Source organism: Anser anser, assembly GCF_964211835.1.
Source record: "Anser anser genome assembly, chromosome: 16".
Lineage (NCBI taxonomy): Eukaryota > Metazoa > Chordata > Aves > Anseriformes > Anatidae > Anser > Anser anser.
Genome location: NC_139737.1, coordinates 2,591,394 through 2,606,218, shown reverse-complemented (window position 1 = coordinate 2,606,218; position 14,825 = coordinate 2,591,394). Strand labels below are relative to the sequence as shown.

Below are 14,825 nucleotides of genomic sequence, written 5' to 3'. Positions count from 1 at the left end.
AGAGCATCCCCATTTGGTCCTTTGAGAGCAGCAGAAATTCACGGTCATGAGATGAGAGGGGAGAGTAACTCCTTGCCATCCACATGCAGTGGGTTGCAGTTATCCATTTCCCTCTACCAAAGATGGAAAAAAAAAAATCTGAAAAATATTCAGGGAAGATGCGGTCGATCAGCAACATGCCCTATCTTATCCTCTGTGAAGCTGCAGGCCTAGGGCTGGCAGAAAGGCAGGGCTTGAGGAGCTGTGATGCCAGCAGGTTTTTACAGAGAGATGGGATTTAATATAAAGCCACAAAATAATTACAGCCCACAGGGGATCTCACGATGGAATGGAATTAAGCAATCACCTGCAGTTCTTGGAGACTTAGGCTAGATAGAAGGGAAGCAAGGGCTGGGGCTGAGATGTAATGGAGCTGACAGCTTGCAGAGAGCAGAGCTTGGGCAAGACACGCTCTTCCTGGCAGGCTTAACCCTTTCTTTGTGGAAATGGAGCTGCTCACCACTCAACTTCTTGGTGCTGAGATGGTTGCCCTTAACCAAGGGTTTCTTCCAAGGTGCTGGGATGTGTCAGGCTAGCAGACAGTCCAGTCTGCTGTCCAGACAAGGTCTTACACTGCAGGCTTGCTTCTTATCTTAAAACTGAAGTGTTTTTCCTCCTTTACAATTCTTCTCTCAATGTCAGACTTTATTCCCCCACAGGTTCCCAGTTTCAGTGTGACACATCTGCAATGACTGATATCGTCCTGCTCGTGGATGGATCTTGGAGCATCGGACGCAGCAACTTCAAGCTCATTAAAGAGTTCCTGAGCACTTTAATTTCCCCATTCAGCATTGCCCAAGACAAGATAAGAGTAGGTAGGACACTTCCCTGTTTCCTGACCTTGGGAAATCCCTCCATAAATACAGTCTGTGTTTGAAGGGACCTTGCTTTCCATTCCTGTGTTATCGTGCTGCTCTGATGAGCTTTTATTCCTTTAGACTGGGGTCCTACATGCCACTCTTGACACTTCCCCACCCTGTAGCATGGAAGAAACAGCTGCACAGTGAGCAGAAGTGAAGTTGTATGGGCAGCACCCAGCTGGGTGCTCAGGGAGGGCTTGATGCTGAGATACATTTGGGGTTTGCTGCCCATCTCTGATGAAATGATCAGCCTACAGAGCACGGCACAGAAAGATGTGGTGGCAATGCCACGCTGGAATTGCTTTGGGCTCAGCTGATAATGGTGCCACTTCCAGTTCTGAGGGATGCTAAACCCAGTGGATGGCACTGGCCAGGCTGTGTGTGAAACTGGTCAGCATAAATCCTTCCTACTGGCTAGTTTGACCCTGAATAACACTGAAGCCTTGCCAAATGCTTCAGAGTAGCGCCACAAGGGTAAGTACCACCGTGGAGAGAAGTGGAGCTAGTAGCCAGGTCTGCTCACCCCAGTCCAATTCATCATTTTGTGTCACTCTCCCAAGGCAAGCTGTCACCTCTTACCCAAAACAGGTCTCCTCTTGCAGCTTACCTTGACTTGCATGATGCCAATAGCTCTTGCCTTTCCCAGGGCTGTCCCAGTACAGCAGCGACCCCCGCACGGAGTGGGACCTGGGTGCTTACACCACGAGGGACCAGGTGCTGGAGGCAGTGAGGAATTTGCGGTACAAGGGTGGCAACACCTTTACAGGTAACCCCATCTCTCAGATCTCCGCTAGACGGGATGCTAGACAAGGCAACTGAGGGCAGGGAGAAGAATAAGGGCTGGGGGTTGTCTGTCAGGCTGTGGCACCCCATCCCTCTGTCCTCCTCCCCAGGCCTGGCGCTGACACACGTCCTGGAACAAAACCTGAAACCAGATGCTGGCGCCCGGCTGGAGGCCGAGAAATTGGTAATCCTCCTGACTGACGGAAAATCCCAGGATGATGCCAACCTGGCTGCTCAGACCTTGAAAAACATGGGCATAGAGATATTTGCCATCGGTAAGATCACAGCCATCGATCGGCTGTAGGACAGAACCAACCTGCTTCCACTCTTCTTCATCCTGAGGGCTATGTTCCCTCAGCTTGGATAAGAGCATCCCGACACTGTAAAGGTAGTGAGCAGGACCCTGTTACGTTGTGCCTGAGAAGAAAATTAAGCCATTTATTCAGCACAAGCAGTGTCTTCAAAGGGGATTTAGTTAGTTTAGAAAAACAAACAAAAAGTTGTTCACATGAGAGGTTTTTCACCTCCCATCCGTAAAGCCTTTTGCCAGTCTCAGAAACCTGTGCCATGAGAACAATGTTCTCAGCTGTGGAATGAAATGAGAACATTGTACTGGGGAGGACAGGAGAGCTCCTTTGTAATTACTGCCTCTCAAAACTTTCCATTTCTCTGAATAATAATGTTATCTGCTCTTCACTAGCTGCCAGTAATAATGAGACAGAAAATGGTCTTGAGCAGCTCTGTCCTTGATGACTAAAGTCTGCTAAAGAGTAATATGTAGACAATAAAGTTACATGGAAAACTCTCCTAAAATTGCAATCCCCAACACTTTACGTGCTAATTTAAGTTGGGAACACAGAAGCAAGGGTTTATTATATGGGGCTATGGACCTAAATGGCTGGCACTGGGATTTCTTTCGCGGACTGAGTGTAGCTGCTGAGCCTCAGCTGTGTCGGGCAGCATGATGGATTAACAGCTGTACACCTGAAATCTCTTGGAGGTCTGGTCTTGTCTGGGCTCCGTGGTTTTCCTCTCTGGCTAGAGGAAGAAACGTTGCTTGGTCCTTAGACATCAGGACTTGAGTTATCTCAAAAGCACTGCAAGAGCAAAGGGGGGAAGGAAACTAGCAAAGCTCTAAAGGTTTGGACGCAGACAAGCAGGTGGATCCCTGGGCAATGCTCAGATGACCTTAATGCTAGCGCTGGAAGCAAAATCAACTGTCTGCTGCAGGGCTTGGTAGGCCGAGCAGGCCAATGTGCAGGCCAGAGGCAGGAGCTGCTCCCGGCTGAGGCCTGTGCTCAGCGTGGTGCTGTGCTCTGCTCGCAGGGGTGAAGAACGCAGACGAGGCCGAGCTGAAGCAGGTGGCCTCGGAGCCGCTGGAGCTCACGGTGTACAACGTGCTGGATTTCCCCCTGCTCAGCAACCTGGTCAGCAGGCTCACGCGGGTCCTGTGCGCCAGGATCAAGGAGAAGAGCAAGGAAAGCGCAGGTGAAGTGAAACCTCTCAGCGAGGGCTGAGCTTTCTCCCCCTTGCCAGCCTCATTCCTTGCTAAATTCTCTCTCATACCTATCCATCCATGAGCTCCACCACCTTCTCAGCACCATCTAGCTCTTCTCCTCCCATGCTGATCTCCGTTCTCTGCCCTATTGCTGCCTGAAAATGGGCATGCCGTGTCAGCATGTTGGCCATTGTCTTTTACAAGACCCTCTGGGTGCAGCTCTTCCAATAACTAGCACTGCAGGGAACAGGGGGCTTCTGTTCAGTTCCAGTTATCCTTTTATGTGATAAATACGTTGTGACCATCTTCTTCCCCAAGTTTCTTCCAACTAACAGGAGGAAGAAAAGCCAAATGACTAATATTAGGGAGAGTGTACTCCCCTAAGAAAATAGGAAGAGATAGCAAAATATCTGACCATGATTTTTCCCACCCTTTACTTTAATTAATCTCCAAGACATTTTCAAGTTAAAACCAAACAGTCTGTTATTTATATATATATATATATATTGCTGGAGGGTAGCTTGCGTGATGAACAAGAGAGTGAAGAACTACTCCAGATGTTAGCTTAGATTCCTCAGGAGGAATATCGTGTACATATTTCCATCTCTCTCTGCTCTAAGATTTGCCTAAGGAGAATGAGAAAGCCAAACTTTCAAGCATACTTTTATTTTAACACCCTGGAGATTCATAGAAATAATTTGATTTGTTCTTATTAATTTGTACTTTAATTTTTTTTTTGAAAATATGTTTTGACATATTTTCACAGATGCAGGTTAGCCTGAAGAAAGATGTGTTGCATTAAAAAAAATAAATCAAGAAAAAGTCTTATATTTAATTTTAACGGACCTTCATAACTGAAAAGTCATCTTTTGAATACAGGCAAAAATACAGATTTCTGTTGAAAAAATATTCCCAGCTCCCAGCAAAATGCACAGCCTGTTCTCTGTGGAGTATTTATGTTCTGGGTGCCCAGTTTTAAAATATTTATTTAACAGCAGTTTGGAACAGTTTCTGTGCTCTGTAGGAAAGGGTACTGCAACTTGATTTGAAAAATGTTACTCATATTTATGAGCTAGGAAGTATGTTTGGTATGAGAAGTCTGAATATGAGAAAGTAATTGTGTTTTTAATTACTAGGTAGCACTGTGAAAGATATCCCCACAGATATGGGTCCCCAGCTGAGCCCAACTGACCTTAAAATATCAGCTGTGACCTCTAAGAGCATGCACTTGACCTGGAGTCCTCCTCTGAGACCACCAAAGAAATACCGGATTGTGTATTACCCATCGAAGGGTGGCACCCCCAAGGAGGTGAGGGGCCTTTCTGGCCATCCGAGGCTGCAGTGCCTTCCAGGCAGTGGCTGGGGGTTTAGGTAGATGAGTAGACAGAGAGACGAGGGTAGGAGTGCAGTTATCATAGGGCATCAGCAAAAACCAGAGATGAAATTAAACAAGCACTGAATGCATGAGTAAAAAGCTGATAGGATGGCAAGACAGAGGAGGAAATGGGATAAACATCATGTTTCTAGAACTACTGCAAACTATGTCAGTGTGGAGTTTTCTCTTGCACAGTGTTATCCCCTCCCTAAAGCATCTGTTTTGACTCAGGACATATGGGAATATAGATTTATCCAAGGACGCTGATCTGCGAAGGATATAAAAATTTGGAAAAGCAAATCCAAATACTTGATGGATTTCCCTTAATAATATACTTTAACTTTTGGTTAGGCCTGATGTGATAAGACAATTGGTCTTGATTAGATTTGTAGGTCCCTTCCAGCTGAACTGTTCCATTCATTTCAGAGCATGTTTAGGGGCTTGTGCTCGGTGTTTGTACAGATCCAATCCTTAGAGGACAGGAAAGTTTACAGCCTCCTATCTTCTCATTTTGGGGAGGGCAAGAGAGCCTCCTCAGAGATACGAGCTGTCAGAAAATTCGGAGGGCAATCAGACTTCATGTTTCTGGGCACAGGTGTGCTATAGAGAAACCATGCTGGCCAAGGAAGGCTGTTCTTTTGCTAGAGGGCAGCTGACACATCCCTGTCCTGACAGCCCTCCTTTGTGCTTTCAGGTGATTTTAGATGGAGCAGTCTCCTCTCTGAGGCTTTCCAACCTGACCTCGCACACGGAGTATCTGGTGTCGGTGTTTCCTATTTATGACACCGCTGTTGGGGATGGGCTGAGAGGCGTCACCTTCACACGTAGGTCGTGAGTAGGGAGGATTACTCCAACGCATGGTTGTGAGGGGTGAGCAAAGCTCTGTCTTTGCAACCACCTCAGTCGGGAGCCTGGCATTGTATTTCCCCTCCTCCCTCAAGTTCAGATGGTCCACCTACAGCTATCTCTATCCTTGGAGATGTTCAGAGCTTGACTGGACAAGGCCCTGAGCATCCTTCTGTAATCTGGCCCTGCTTTGAGCAGCAAAGTTGGGCCAGAGACCTTCAGGGGTCCCTTTCCACTCATGTCATTCTGCACCACCATTCACCACCGCTGTGCTCAGCTCACCCTGTCACGGCAGTAACACACCATGCTAAAAATGTCTTGCAACACCTTGCCCCTTTGCTGTCGCTGGGCTGCAGATGAATTAACCCTATTCCTTGCAAAGCGATCATCCCACTGTGTTAGACACGGGATGGATGTCCACCAGTTTGCAGTAGCTGTCGTAAACCCAGCTCTCCTGCGGGGTTTGAGCTGTCTCAGACCTCACGCGCTGAAGTTGTCCTTTCTTTTCCCCCAGTGCCTCTGTCTTCCCCCCGCTCCCTGCGTGTCTCTGAGCTGAGCCACAACAGTATGAGGCTGAGCTGGAAGGCAGCCCCAGGAGCCACGCAGTACCTGGTGCTCTGCTCTGCAGCCCCTGATGGAGCAGAGGACTATACGATGGAGGTAGGGCTCATGAGAATAACAACAATATTGGTTTTGCTCTGCCTGGACTCTTCTCAGTTACTTTAGGCCAAAATGAAACCCTGCCTCTATGTGGGATTTAAGTAGTGACCGTTTTATATAGAGCATATCTGAAACACAGAAATCTTTGGGACTCCAGGGACAGAGCTCATATCTTTTCAGCTTCCAGAGTAATTTCTGTATCCTCGAGGCTATACAGAAATGCCTTTGTTTTGTTTATCTTAAAATGTTAATTGAAAATTTGTTAGGGCAATTTTCGCTGACCTTTTGAGAGAGAACTATGACACCATATAAAAGCAAAACAGTGCTCAAAGAGTGGAAAATCCTTAAACACTTCTAAGGTCCCTCCTGATGGCACAGTAACAGCTGAAATTAAGGCTTGTACTCTGCTTTAAATGTACATTCGCATTTTTTAAAACTTTCAGAACATTTGAATAGAAAACAACATTTAAAATTTTATTTGAGCTTATAGAATATTTCTGCAGTTACCTACCTATGGGATGTCTGATAAACCAACATTAAAATGTTCCCAGCCCTTTATAAATCTGTGCAGACTCCTGTAAGTCCCCAAGGTGGATTTCTGCAGCCAGCAGGCTGTGGCTGTGCTGTGTTAGCGGCAGGTGGCAGCAACCCAGCCGCTATCGCCCTGCTTGCAGCAGGCAGCTCTTCTGCAAGCCTGGCTTTCCAGGCCCCCGAGGAAAATGGGATTCTCATCTTTCACGTAAAACCTCAACTTCTTTGCTCCACGTCCATCCTCTCTCACTGTGTGTGACTCAGGGATGTTGGTACCTCAGTGTCCTCTGGGCTGTGCTCTGTCCTGGGGGGTGTCACTGCAGGATGTCTACAAACAGAGAGATCTATGCTAGCTTCCTGCTATGTTGCCTTCCTTCTGGGGGAGATTTTCACTAAGAACTCACTAAGAATAGGGGTTTGTGATACTCCAAGCTTAATATTTTCAGTGATGAAAGCTGCTCTGCTTTCTACTTTCCAGTTCGTTCTGATTTAGTGAATTTCCCAGGAAAATCACAGTGAGATTTTTCCTTAGAAGCAATGAATCACTTTCCGCTCACTGCAGATAACTCCAGATCCACCCAAAACAATAACACCTCTGTATAAGACATTGATACCTCTGCAGACCATGGTGGGAGAAAGTGATGTGAACCCCAGATGTGCTTGGTGTCCCTTGGGAAGGGAAGCAGGGATGCCCTGAGCACCGTGAAGCACCTGTCCGAGTGTGCAGGTGTCACTAGTGATACAAAAGGGACCTTGGCCTGTGCCTCTGTAAGGTTCTGCTCTGCTGATGGTATTAGAGGGTGCCCCAGAGCTGAAGGGTGCCCCAAGGCGGCTCTCTGTTGGCAGGTGAAGGTGGCCCAGCCTGAGGTCCTGCTGGGTGGGCTGTCGCCCAGCACGGAGTACTCTGTTGCCGTGTATGCGATGTACGGGGAAGATGCAAGCGATCCTGCCAGCATCCAGGAAACCACCTGTAAGTTTAAGCTGTTATTAAATCGTTCAAGCAGGATAAATTTGTTAGATGAGGTGCTTCTCGTATTGGGCATGTGGCTTGTATGTAAACCCTGCCTTATATTAAGCAAATCTCAGTCCCTGCGGGGACCTTTAATCCCTTGGTGAGCTGTGAAAAGGAACGATTTTCCCCTGGTAAAAGAGGACTCCTGAAAGAGCTGTTCCCTGAGGTCTTTTATGGGGGGAGAAAAGGGGAATTACTTGGCTGTTTCTCCACCTAAAGCCCAGGTAGCCTTTCACTACACCCCAGAGGCACCTACAGCAGTGACATGGAGAATATTTTCCTCCGTGGTGAAAGAGTTTTTTAGTTCAAGGTGGAGTCCTCTAAGCGCAGCAGGAGGCAACCAGCGGGGTTGCCTTCGTGCAGCCTTTGAAACCCTGGGGTGCCGTCACCAACTGTTGTTGCAGTGCCCTTGAGTCCCCCCCGGTACCTGAGCTTCTCCGAGCTCAGCCATGCGTCCGTCCGCGTCAGCTGGGAGGCCGCGTCTCGGGCGGTGAAGGCCCACCACGTCACCTACGAGGCGAGCGGAGGGAGCAACACCGGGGAGGTGAGTCCCCGAGGTGGGAGGCCAGACACCGCCCTCTTCTCAGGGAGCACTGTCTGCTGGCAGGATTTTAACTCTGAAATGGGCGTTTTTGAGGCAGTTGCCAGCTGTGTGCCCTCTGCAGCCTCCTCCACGCTTCTCTCCTAACTCCTCCTCCTCCTCCTTCACAGGTCGAGGTTCCTGGCACTGCAACATCCACGGTCCTGAGGCCTTTGTCCTCCCTTACCCAGTACTTCATCAGTGTCAGGTCCACGTATGATGAAGGCGACTCCTTTCCGATTACCGGCAACATTACCACCTGTAAGTAGGGAATGGAAATGGCTTTTGTCCTTTTTACAGATGGCAAAATTGGCTACTAAGTGTGTGTAAACTGGGATGTCTTGAAGACCTGGTACCAGCATGTTATGACCCAAAGCCTTGCACAAAACCCAAATGTCTGTTATTCTTTATGTGTGGTACATGCCCAGCTCTGTTATGTTTAAAACGGAGCAGAAGGAATAAAAGGAGGAAGCAAATAAGGAAAAAGCACTGTGTATTGCTAACCTCCATGTCCTTTGGAGCCTTCTCCTCTTTACAGTACCAGAGCGACACATGTCCTCTCCACAAATGAAATAATCCCTCCTTAATTAGGGTTTTAAAAGTGATTTACCCTCTCTGTCCTGATGGCTGTTGTCATTTGGGTCTGAAGAAGTGAAAGACAGGCTGGGCTCGGACATCTGCTTGGTTGGTGTGCTGCTCCCCGACCATCTGCTCCCCACCTTGGCTCTGATGAGGCGCTGTCAGCGCTTCAGCTCCGTTTCCTTCTGCATCCCTCAGTAAAGGTCCCCCCGCCGCGGGCCCTGAAGGTGACCGAGCTCTCTGGGAACAGCCTCCGGCTGCAGTGGGAAGCCGTCGCTGCCTCCGACGTGGTTGTCTATCAGATCAAATGGAGCACAGCCGGTGGGGAGAAGCCTCAGGAGGTACGGACCTGCGCACAGCTGGGGAGGATGGGCTGGATTTGGGTCTGTTTGATGGCTCTGCGCTCACCTGCAGGAGTGTCAGGGAGAGATGCAAATCTTTTCGGGTTAATGGGCTCAGGAAATTCAGCAGATCACCACCACTGCCTATGCAGTGAAGACAGGGTCTGGCCTGGGCCCGGCTCTGTGCGGTGCAGTTGTCACCTTGAGTGCTGGAAGCAGGAGGGACAGCAGGGCGGCAGGGTTGGAGTCCTCCAGGCTCTTTGAAGATTGCAGAATTGTTCTGGAAAAAAACCTCAAGGATGAAATTGAATAGGGACAAGCAGAAAGTATTAAGCTTAGACAGGAATAATTAACTACAGGTATACAGGATGTCGAATAAATCGCTAAGAAGCAATTCTGTAGAAAAAGATCTGGGGTTGCAGAAAATCACCAGCCCACAATGTCAAGTTGTTGTGGAGAAGACAAAGATAATACTCAAGTATTTATAGTGGTGATAAGCAGTGACTGCTTTTGGGATACTGCTCCTCAAGAAGGATGAGGTCCAACTGAGGAGCTTATGGAGGAGAATGACCAGGCCCAGAGCTGATGCAGCAGGGGAGGGGGTGGACCAGGTGGCCTCTTTCATCTCAAGCCCTTATTTTCAGTATGAGTGCAAACAGCAGTTGAAGTGGATCAAATATGCATGAGTCTCCCATAAAAGGCTTCACATTTGGGCTGGAATAGGGGTATGCTGGTGCTTGTGTCCCCAATACAGCTAAAAGATGGAAGCTCAGCAGATGGATTTTGTGCTCGTGGCAGGTTGACTATCTTGTATCAGAGCACTGTGCTGTGGTACTGATATAGCTGTTAAATATAACTGGCCAGCAATGCACGGGTATCTACTCTGCATTAATTAGGGCTGGAACTTTGCCTTTGCTTAGATTTGTACAACCCACAAGAGTTGACTTTGTCCCCAAAGCCCTGCGCTAACTCGTTTGTGCCTACAGGCAGTCTGTGAGCCAGACCTTCAGATGGCATGAACTAGACTGGGGAAGCCTGGGGATTCAACTGACTCATTTCTTGCCCTGCCGTAGCTCTCCATCGCTGGAAATGTGGCAACTGCCATCCTGCCAGGCTTGCAGAAGAACACAGACTACAAAATATCCATCTGGGCCTACTACAAAGATGGTGCTCGAAGTGACACGGTTTCTGTTCAGCACAGGACCAGTAAGTGATCAATGCTCGGTATCCACAGCCCAGGGATAACAACGAGGGCATGGGATGCCTCAGATCCAAGCACAGACCGTCAGCTCAGGTCTGTTCTTCTGCAGCTCTTAAAACCCAAACCTGAATGTCTAAAAGTGGCTAGAGATATTTAGGTTCCCATCTTAGCATTCTGAATTTCTCCTGAGGAAAAATAGGCTGGGCAAGCATGAGCTGGCTGATGCATTACTTTCCCCTTCTGTATGGTGTATTGATGCAAATGCATTGGCTTTCTGTAGGGTGCTCAGCTGAATGTGCTGCCATGCTGCCTAATGAACGTTTCCTGTTAGTAAAATATTGTCTGCTAAGGAGGGTGAGGATTTCTTTAACTACATCATTGCTGAGCTGTGCATCATCTGAGGGCACTTAAAGAATGAGAGAGAATCCTGCAGGCAGACTCTGCATGGAAGCATTATCTAAATCTCACTTTGTACAGGCTGGATATGAGGTTTAAAAAGTAGTATTCCCAGAGGTCCTCTTAATTAATATTGCCAGTATAATGGCTTTGTTGGCAGTGAATGGAATACAATTCATTCAGCAGCAGTTCTCTCCTTCATCTCTCAGCTCTCAACCTCTTTTGCAGAATAAAGTCTTTTAGGCTGGTGTTGAGCTGATGAAGCTCACAGTAAATGGCAATACTGGAATAAGAAGCTCAGGTTTTATTAATAATGAATAACAATAGCATTTGTTTACAGAAAGCTAACCTCAGGCAAGTACCTGGGAGCTGCATGTCAACGAGAAAAAAATAATAATGAAAGCATCCCACAGCTCTATAAGAAAAAAGGGAATATTAGAGCTGTTTAGAGGCTTCAGAAAAGCGAATGACTATTTTAAAGCATAAATTGCAAAATGTTAAAGGAGCTGCCTCAGCCCACTGCAAATACCATGTAATGGTGCTCTTCTAAGAGTATTTGGGCAAGCAGTCCTTGCTTGGACCCAAGAGCGAGCAGCCCGGGATTCCTCCTGTGGAGGAGCAGGGTGCAGAGGCTCAGGAGGCAAGTGAAAGCACAGATGGTGTCCTCTGTGCCAGAGATGCTTCCTTCCTCCTGGGCAGCTTCAGGAGCTGACCTCTCCCCTGGCTGTCAGATCCATGCCATCAGATTCTGCAGGGCCTGCGGGCTTTCCAGAATAAACCCAACTTGGAAGAGTTTACTTAACTTTCCTTTTGTTCACTTAAACAGAGCCTCCACTTACGTCAGCTGAATGAAATAGCCAATGCAGACAGCAAAGACGCAGAGGTATAGCACAGCACTAATAATAGCGCCGTTGAAGTGACTTTTCTTCCCACACTTGTTTTCTTCCCTGCTTTACCTTGTGGTGATGCACAGCAACAGCCTCCAGCCTGATTCAGCTCCCAGCAAAACTTGGTTCAGCTTCAGGAAAAGTAGGCTCATTTTGTCCAGAAAAAGGGAAGGAGGATCAATGAAGATGCAAATAATCTTCGTTCAACATGTGCTCTAAGGTCACCTCAGACTTTGCTGGGTGGGCAGAAGAGCTTGTTTGCACTGCAGGTAAAAACTGCAGAATAGGAACTTCATAGCCTGGGTGTGTGTCCTTGGCTGTCTTTAGGCCTCACCCATCATTTTTAGTCTCTTCTGGAGAAAAAAAAAAAAAAAAGCTGCTTTTTCTCTTTCCAAGACTTCTTTGTCTTCATATCAGTGTGGGTTTAAGGCCAGAAGTTTGTACACACCAAGAAACTGCTTGGAAACAAACTCCTGGAGTAGGTGACCCCATGCTCTCGAGTCCCGTGTTTGAGCAGCAGATGGATTTAGCCCCCTCTGTCTTTCCCTTACTGACCCCCAGCCCCTGCCCAGAGAAATCCCTCCAGCATAATAGCCTCTGTTGCCAGATCCAGTTTGCTACACAGCGGGACCCCAGGAAAAGAAATGCATTTACATAATTAAAAGCTGCTCAGCTTTCATCTCTGGCAAACCCTGTTCTTGATGACCATGTCTCAGCCCATCACCCATTCGGGATACATCCACACATCATGGTGCAGGGCCAGGAAAAGGGGAGTAGCTCAGGCTTTGTACACGGATCCCCTCCCCAAGGCTGTGGGTGGTGGTGTGAGAAGTGCTAGGCAAAAGTGCTGTGCGCTGGATGCTTTGTGTATTTTTTATTTAGAATGATCTTAAAACAAAGGAAAAGCCAAGAAATAGTAGAAACGTTGATACATGAGCTTTGATCCAGGCTTAACCAGCAATCAAGCTATTTTTACACTGTTTCCAGATCTTTGCTGAAATGGTCTTTGTGGAGGGTGTTCTTTGGTGTTAGTCCACGATACATACAAAGGATCTCTTTTCCTCATGTTTCCAGAACTCTTTTCCCCATCAAAGATTTATTTATTTATATTCTTTTTCTGGTCCTAGGCTTTGAATTTCTGAATGCCTGAGTTGTACCATGTTGTACTCAGGCAACCCTCGTCCCTCCGGGCTCTGTTTCCTCCCCTGCCTGGTCCCTGAGGTGACTGCTTCTGCTTCGAGCCCTGGTCAGCAGCAGAGCAGAGAAACATTCAGGAAGGGGTCTGGAAGCACGTGAGGCTGACCCCATTTACATGCATTGCTACCAGACTTTCACGCTGCTCACCTTTAATCCCCTGCAGATTCCCGGAGCCCACCCACCAACCTCTTCATCGACTCCGAGAGCCCCACCAGCCTCCAGGTCCATTGGAAGCCCCCCGAGGGCCGCGTACAGCACTACAAAATCACCTACAGCCCCGTTTCTGATACCGGCGCTCAGCAAACAGTAAGACTCCAGCTCCTTTGCAGGGGACAGGCACCAGGGCAGAGGGACATGGGGACAGTTTCACACCCAAGGGAGCCCTGCTCACTCCAGTAGGATGTGCCCTAAGGATAAGTGGTTTGCAGGAGTACAAACCCAAATTGCTTCCCTTTAATTGCTGGCATGTTGTTTTGTGAAGACTTCCAAGCTTCCTTGTGATTATGTTATTTTTTGTTCATCAAAACTGCTAATAACACGGCTTTCTCCACATGGACCGGGGTGGGGTGGGGAATTCTCCGAGTGTTAAAGGATAAGTCTAGTGTCCCTCTGACTTGGGGAAGTTATACATGAACCTTTTAAAATGTACATTTGCTACTCTGACCCAGACAGGTTACCATGTTATAAGGATCTTCTGACCCATCTGCAAGGGGAATATTGGGGTATTTACATAGGGAAATGCTCTTCCCATGGACACGACTGGTCTTGATGGCAATGCATAGTCAAGCTTCTTTGGTTTACTTTTACCATTGCCTGAACAAAGTGGGGATGATGCCCTGAGCATGTCTGTTCTAGGACTCACTGCTAGAAACCCTCAGTGTAATCCCAGGGTGTGAATAAATTATAATGGGAAGCCGGCCCAAATGCTGAGCTCTTTTTTCCACTCTATTGTAGATCATGGCTTCTGGGAAAAGCAGCAGCGTGACCTTGCAGTCGCTGCTGCCTGACCGAGCCTACAAGGTGATCGTTTCGGCTGTCCACTACACGGGAGAGAGCGAGAGCACGTCTGCAACAGGTCGGACAGGTGAGTGAACCCATCAACATGTGCGTCTTCATTGCCTTTCTTCCATCAGACCTGAGGTAATCTCTACAGGGACAGCGATGTCCTCACCCTGGGCTGTGGTTAGGGCCAGGGTTTTGCTTAGCAGGGCACACTGCTAACCTGGAAAAGGGAAAATCCTGCCCCAGTTTCTGCTCTCCTCCCATGCTTTATTTGTAATTCAGGGATGAGCGAGAAGGGCTGGTGGCCGTGCAGATCCTGAGCCAAACGTCACAGTTCTGAACAACAGAGCTCACGTGTACGTTGCTTTCTCTTTCAGCTCCGGTGATGTCTAAACTGCCTTCAATACGAGGATTCGTCCCATCTAAAACAGAGGGTAAATCACCTATAAAGGCTGGCTTTGCTATTTTATTTATTTATTTATTTTCCTGTAACACACCACACAGCATGGGTCCTTCAGGACAGGCAGGAGCTGGTATGGCACTTCTTGACAGACACCCCTGGGGACTGTGAATCAGTCCAAGGAGAGATTGGAACCACATCACCTTAAAAGCAGGCTCACCCAGTAAAGAAACTGAGAGAGTGTTTAAAGGATTTCTGCACAACTTGACCAAAATGGAGCAAGGAGAATGATGACATGTTTTAAATTAAAGTTCCTTGTAAAGTCCCTTATTAAATTTAATGAGCGTATGTTCTCCTCGTTGATATAAAGCAAACTATGAAGTGGACTAGTTGTTGAATTAACAAGGTTATAAAAAGCTCTTAAGAAGGAAATATTGGAATACAGATATTGTGGCATTAATGCTTTTTCCTGTCTACTTTGAAATGATTCTAAACAAAACCGCGGCTTTAAAATTTACTGAGGGAAGCCAAGAAGGGAGAATGAAGCAGATTAGATGAGTAAATTTTAGTTTGCACCCAACAAACAAAATATCAGACTTGGTTTTCAAGTGGCTTATTGAGGAACTGTGCAGGTGTTC

General features: G+C 47.5%; 1 protein-coding gene across 5 annotated transcripts in view; it reads left to right on the top strand.

The window, feature by feature from the left end:
• Positions 1 to 14,825, top strand: part of COL20A1 (collagen type XX alpha 1 chain) — a 45,892-nt gene that overhangs the window by 10,470 nt on the left and 20,597 nt on the right. For 4 of the 5 annotated variants that reach the window (XM_083802114.1, XM_083802112.1, XM_083802113.1 and 1 more), the window contains 15 exons: positions 699 to 854; positions 1,546 to 1,665; positions 1,793 to 1,957; positions 3,009 to 3,170; positions 4,317 to 4,489; positions 5,250 to 5,379; positions 5,916 to 6,061; positions 7,439 to 7,562; positions 8,009 to 8,148; positions 8,316 to 8,445; positions 8,962 to 9,104; positions 10,178 to 10,310; positions 12,949 to 13,091; positions 13,740 to 13,869; positions 14,165 to 14,221. In XM_083802114.1, the coding sequence (XP_083658240.1) occupies positions 699 to 854; positions 1,546 to 1,665; positions 1,793 to 1,957; positions 3,009 to 3,170; positions 4,317 to 4,489; positions 5,250 to 5,379; positions 5,916 to 6,061; positions 7,439 to 7,562; positions 8,009 to 8,148; positions 8,316 to 8,445; positions 8,962 to 9,104; positions 10,178 to 10,310; positions 12,949 to 13,091; positions 13,740 to 13,869; positions 14,165 to 14,221 (2,052 nt within the window). The remainder of the gene's footprint in view (positions 1 to 698; positions 855 to 1,545; positions 1,666 to 1,792; positions 1,958 to 3,008; positions 3,171 to 4,316; positions 4,490 to 5,249; positions 5,380 to 5,915; positions 6,062 to 7,438; positions 7,563 to 8,008; positions 8,149 to 8,315; positions 8,446 to 8,961; positions 9,105 to 10,177; positions 10,311 to 12,948; positions 13,092 to 13,739; positions 13,870 to 14,164; positions 14,222 to 14,825) is intronic. The other variant, XM_083802115.1, reaches the window with a different exon arrangement.